Genomic DNA, 6,119 nt, shown 5'->3' with positions numbered 1-6,119 from the left:
GCGCGAGCAGGCGAGGGAAACAGGCATGGGAAGAAATGGAGCCGGGGGAAGAGCTGGCGAGGCTCTGGGCGGCGGAGTGCCCACCTTGCAGCCAGAGTCTAGCTCCAGCGCCTTCTGGTAGACGTCCATGGCCTTTGTGTAGTCCTTCATGGCCTCAAGGGCAGCCGCCTTCCGCGTGTAACCCTTGACTGCAGACAGACAAGAGGTGAGCCCTGTCCACCACAGCCAGGAAGGCCACTGCTCGCGCCTCCTCAGACACACGCCACACCTGTGGATGCCGCGCCCCAAGTGCCATAGGCCCCAAAGGCAGACGGAGGGCGTGACCCTTCCTCTGCTAGCCTTGGGGCCAGAGCCCAGGGAAGAGGACAGGCAGCAGCAAGGCACTTACTGAAGGCGGGCTCCAGCTGGATGCACTCCTCGCAGTCCTAGAACAGCAGAGGGGAAGGAGGCTCACTCTCTTGGACAGGCCTTCACCGGGCAACCCAACCACATGGAGCCCCACCGACTCCTTGCCCAGAGCCACCAGAGGACACTGCTTTCACCTCCAGTGCCCCTGTCCGGGTGACTTTAGAGCAGACTAAGCAGGAGGATGGCAGAGGAGAAAGTCAGGCAATACCACCAGGGAATGCAACTCCAGGTTAGACCATCCCACACCGGATGAGGCCCTGGATCGCACAAGGTTGACGTCATGGAAAACACGGAAAGATCCTTCCAGTTTGAGAGACAGAAGAACCTGACAACTGGGTGAAATGCAAGGCCTTGACTCTGAGAAGCTTTCAAAACGTATTTCTGTCCGTTGGGCAGAAACTCAATGAAGAAAATCAAGTAGCCGGGCTCGGTGGCTCAGCCTGTAATCCCGCGCCTTTGGGAGGCTAAGGTGAGTGGACTGCCTGAGTCCGCGGGTTTGAGACCCACCTGGGCAACTTGGTGAGACCTCATCTCTACAATAAATCAAAAAAATTAGCTGTGTGTGGTAGTGTGTGCCTGTAGTTCCAGCTACTCGGAAGGCTGAGGCGGAAGGATCGCCGGAGCCCAGCGGGTCGAGGCTGCGGTGGCTGGGAGCGGCCACTGCACTCCAGTCTGGGCGACAGAGTGAGACTCCAACTTGAAAAAAAAAAAAAGAAAAAGCAAGTAAGGCCTATCTTTGGACGAGTGAGTAAACCTGGATACAGACAGGCGGGAGACGGAACTCCTGCTGGAGTCTTGACGTGACCAGGTGTGCCACTGGTGTCAGGACTGGACGAAAGTCTTTTCAGCTGACGTAGGCACAAGAATATGCAGGTCTAATTCTAAACACCAAATGGACACGATTTCCTTGCACTAATGGTTCAGCAAAAATGCATCGTCAATATTTAACTGTTGAACAAAGACCGGGGGTGCAGCGGGTATTCACTGTGTATTCTTCCATTTGAAACATCCTCACAATAAGAATTTATAAGAAAACGAATACTATGAATGTAGTGAGCACATGTGGGCCTGATTCTGACTCTGCCACCAAGAGGCTGCAGATCACAAACAATCCCGTTCACTCTCTCCCCACCTGCAAGACTGGGGGGAGAGCATCATCCCCTTCAGGGACCGACAACTGCTGTTCTTCGCTTCACAGACCCATAAGCTTTTGACACGACCCTTTAACAATCTCACCAGCAGCAGGGATGTCTCTAGGCCAAAGACCCAGAAGACAGTGGCCTCAACTATTAAAACCAACATGGACTCAGGTATTGGTGTTTCTAGACACACCACACTGTCACACGTTCTCAAAATATGATCCAGGTCTGTCTGCTAGAGAACAGTTTAAAAAAAAAATTGCTAGCCGGGCTCGGTGGCTCAGCCTGTAATCCCGTGCCTTTGGGAGGCTGAGGTGAGTGGACTGCCTGAGTCCGCGGGTTCGAGACCCGCCTGGGCAACTTGGCCAGACCTCATCTCTACAATAAATCAAAAAATCAGCTGGGCGTGGTAGCGTATGCCTGTAATTCCGGCTACTTGGAAGGCTGAGGCAGAAGGATCACCGGAGCCCAGCAGGTCGAGGCTGCGGTGGCCAGGAGCGGCCACTGCACTCTAGTCTGGGCGACAGAGTGAGACTCCAACTCAAAAAAAAAAAAAAAAAAAAATTTGCTGATAGAGGCAGAACAAGTCACACTCATGAGAAAGATAGGAAACTTCCAGTGTCCAACACAATCATATTTGACCAAACGTGAGGTGGCTGTGGACAGCAGACCTACCAAGATAAACAACAAAAAGCCAAGGGAGAAGAGTGCAGCTGCTGTGGAAAACAAGATAGTGGTTCCTGAAAAATAAGCACATAGGCCAGCCATGGTGGCACACGCCTGTAATCCCAGCACTTTGGGGGGGCCAAAGCAAGATGTTGCCTGAGCCCAGGAGTTTCAGATCAGTCTGGGCAACATGGCAAGACCTCGTCTCAACAATAAATAAAAAAAATCAGCCAGGCATGGTGGCACATATGTGCAGTCCCAGCTACTTGGAAGGCTGAGGCGGAAGGCCCATCAGAGCCAAGCAGGTTGAGGCTGCAGTGGCCATGATCACACCACTGCACTCCAGCCTGGGTGACAGAGTGACTGTGACTTAAACAAAAAACCCCACAGGGCTACCCTATGACCCAGCAATCCCACCTGGGCATACATCCCAAGCACTGGAAAGCAGGACTTAAACAGTTATTTATACACCCTTGTTCATAGCAGCAGCATCAACAATAGCTAAAAGGTAGAAGCAATGCAATGACCATGGACACATAAATAGACAAAATGTGCTGTGTACATACAATGAAGCATTATTCAGCCTTAACAAGAACAGAAATTCCAACACAAGGAATAAACCTTGAAGACACTGTGGCCAGGCGCAGTGGCTCAAGCCTATAATCCCAGCACTTTGGGAGGCCGAGGCAAGAGGACTGCCTGAGCTCACAGGTTCGAGACCAGCCTGGACAACACGATGAGACCTTGTCTCTACAATAAATCAAAAAATTAGCTGGGCGTGGTAGCATGCACCTGTAATTCCAGCAACCTGGAAGGTTGAGGCAGAAGGATCACCTGAGCCCAGGAGGTCAAGGCTGTGGCGGCCAGGAGTGTGCCACTGCACTCCAGCCTGGGCAACAGGGTGAGACTCCAACTCAAAAAAAAAAAAAAAAACAAAACTTCATGTTAAGGGAAGAAGCATCACAAAAGGACACATACTGTTGGATTCCACTAAACTAGTCAAATTGAATAAACTAGCCAAATTCACAGAAACAGCAAAAACAGTGGCTACCAGGGGCTAGAAGAGAGGGAGTTAGCACTTCAGGCAAACAAAGCTTCAGTTTGTGGAGATGCCCCTTCTGGATGTTAGTGATGGTTGCCCAAAAACGTATATGTGCTAATGCCACTGAACTGCGCACTTAAACATGGTTAAAAGACAAAACAGAGAATAAAATACGGGAAAGGATAATGGGGAGGGACAAGGATCAGGGTCCTCAGGGAAGGTGGACAGGACCCACTTTCCCAAGAGCTCCCAACCATTACTAACTCCCAGAGCAGGACCAAGACTCAGGTCCCCTATTCTACACCCCACACCAGTCTGGAGCAAAGTAAGAAGAGCACCCTGATGGTGATGAAAACACACAGAGAGAGTCTCTTCCTCTCACAGGCTTATGGTAATGGTCGCCCACCCAGATTGTACCTTGAGCGCCAGCTGGAACTCCAGGAGTTTGGTGTAGCAGGCGGCTCGGTTGCTGTACAATTTGGCATCCCGTGGGTTCCTTTTGATGGCTTCTGTATAATGCTTCATGGCCTGAGGATAGTCCCCTGGGGAAGGAAAACAAAGACGGGTTTTTTTTGAGTTGGAGTCTCACTCTGTTGCCCAGATGAGTGCAGTGGCCGCTCCCGGCCACCGCAACCTCGACCTGCTGGGCTCCGGCGATCCTTCCGCCTCAGTCTTCCAAGGAGCTGGAATTACAGGCATGCGCGACTGCGCCCGGCTGATTTTTTGATTGATTGTAGAGATGAGGTCTCGCTGCCCAGGCGGGTCTCAATCCCGCAGGCTCAGGCAATCCACTCGCCTTGGCCTCCCAAAGTGCTGGGATTACAGGCTGAGCCACCGAACCCGGCCCAAAGACGGTATTTTTAACTTTTTTTGAGTAGGAGTCTCACTCAGTCGTTTAGGCAGGAGTTCAGTGTCATACTCACAGCCACCACAGTCTCTACCTGCTGGGCTCAGGTGATCCTTCCACCTCATCCTTCCAAGTAGCTGAACTACAGATGTGCACTACCACGCCCAGCTAATGTTTAAAAAATTTTATCGTACAGATGAGGTCTTGCCATGCTGCCCAGGCTGGTCTTGAACCCTGGGGCTCAGGCAATCAGTCCTCTTGCCTCCGCCTCCCAAAGTGCTAGGATTATAGGCATGAGCCACCATGCTTGGCCACAAAAACTAATTTTCTTTTTTTTTTGAGTTGGAGTCTCACTTTGTTGCCCAGACTGGAGTGCAGTGGCCGCTCCCAGCCACCGCAGCCACGACCTGCTGGGCTCCGGCGATCCTTCCGCCTCAGCCTTCCGAGTAGTCGGAATTACAGGCATGCGCTACCACGCCCGGCTGATTTTTTGATTTATTGTAGAGATGAGGTCTCGCTGCCCAGGCGGGTCACGAAAAAACTAATTTTCAAAAAACAAAAGCCGCTGTCTCAACCAGCTCCATGAGCCCTGAGGTCAGGCAAGCACAGCCAGCTGCAACTCTTATCTGAGCAGCCCCATCCAAGCTGCAGGAAGTACCTTTCTGGAAACACTCGTTGCCTTTGTTCTTCTCTTCCAGGGCCAGGTCAGGGTTTATGTAGGCTAGCCGCTCTTGCTCCTTCAGGATTTTCTCTGCCTAAAAAAAATAATTCTTGAAATAGTCATTTAAACATGTACAATTATATATGTAAAATTTGGCTGTACATGTATAAACATGTAACTACTGAGCTAAAAAAGCTTGACGAAATTTTTTTTTTTTTTTTGATTTGGCGTCTCACTCTGTCACCCAGACTGGAGCAGTGGCCGCTCCCGGACACTGCAGCCTCGACCTGCTGGGCTTCAGCGATCCTTCCATCTCAGCCTTCCAAGTAGCTGAAACTACAGGAGCGTGCTTCCACGCCCAGCCAATGTTTGATTTATTCTAGAGATGAGATCTCGCCAAGTTGCCCAGGCGGGTCTTGAACCCACGGGCTCAGGCAATCCACTCACTTTAGCCTCCCAAAGCGCTGGGATTACAGGCTGAGCCACCAAGCCTGGCTTAAAATTTTAACTACCAGAGTACTGCTGGCAAGATTTCATGTTTAAGAACTCGACATTCCTAGCCAGGTATGGAGGCTCAAAGCCTGCAAACCCAGCACTTTGGGAGGCAGAGGCGAGAGGACTGCCTGAGCCTATGGGTTCAAGACCTGCCTGAGCAATTTGGCAAGACCTCGTCTCTACAATAAATAAATAAATAAATAAACCGGACGTGGTGGTGCACCTGTGGTTTCAGCTACTTGGAAGGTTGAGGCAGAAGGATGTGAGCCCAGCAGGTGGAGGCTGCAGTGGCTATGAGCATGCTACTGCACTTTAGCCTGGGTGACAGAATAAGACTCCAACTCAAAAAAAAGAAAGAACTTCACATTTCTCATTAAGGTGCACCATAAAACAGAATGAAGGTAGTGATACATCATTTGGTATAAAGATAAGTCCTGTATAAAAATAACACATGCTGGCCGGGCTCAGTGGCTCAGCCTGTAATCCCACCGCTTCGGGAGGCCAAGGTGAGTAGATTGCCAGAGCCCGCGGGTTCGAGACCCACCTGGGCAACTTGGCAAGACCTCATCTCTACAATAAATCAAAAATCAGCCGGACATGGTAGCGCGCGCTTGTAATTCCGGCTACTCGGAAGGCTGAGGCGGAAGGATCGCTGGAGCCCAGTGCATCGAGGCTGCGGTGGCCAGCAGCGGCCACTGCACTCCAGTCTGGGCAACTGAGTGAAACTTCAACTCAAAAAAAAAAATTAGCCGGGTGCGGTAGTGTGCGCCTGTAGTTCCAGCTACTTGGAAGGCTGAAGCAGAAGGATCACCGGAGCCCAGCAGGTCGAGGCTGCAGTGTGGCCAGGAGCAGCCACTGCAC

General features: G+C 51.3%; 1 protein-coding gene across 1 annotated transcript in view; it reads right to left on the bottom strand.

Moving 5' to 3' along the window:
- STIP1 (stress induced phosphoprotein 1) overlaps nt 1-6,119 on the bottom strand; it is a 16,593-nt gene that overhangs the window by 1,360 nt on the left and 9,114 nt on the right. The window contains exons 9-12 of the mRNA XM_021708682.1: nt 4,761-4,857; nt 3,673-3,797; nt 389-425; nt 22-188 (exon numbers count right to left, since the gene is read on the bottom strand). Coding sequence (XP_021564357.1) covers nt 22-188; nt 389-425; nt 3,673-3,797; nt 4,761-4,857 — 426 coding nt within the window. The remainder of the gene's footprint in view (nt 1-21; nt 189-388; nt 426-3,672; nt 3,798-4,760; nt 4,858-6,119) is intronic.

The sequence above is a fragment of the Carlito syrichta genome, unplaced genomic scaffold (genome assembly GCF_000164805.1).
Source record: "Carlito syrichta isolate Samal-C Ts95f unplaced genomic scaffold, Tarsius_syrichta-2.0.1 Scaffold143411, whole genome shotgun sequence".
NCBI classification, from domain to species: domain Eukaryota; kingdom Metazoa; phylum Chordata; class Mammalia; order Primates; family Tarsiidae; genus Carlito; species Carlito syrichta.
The sequence above is the reverse complement of the archived record's forward strand: the minus strand, read 5'-3'. Positions and strand labels throughout refer to the sequence as shown.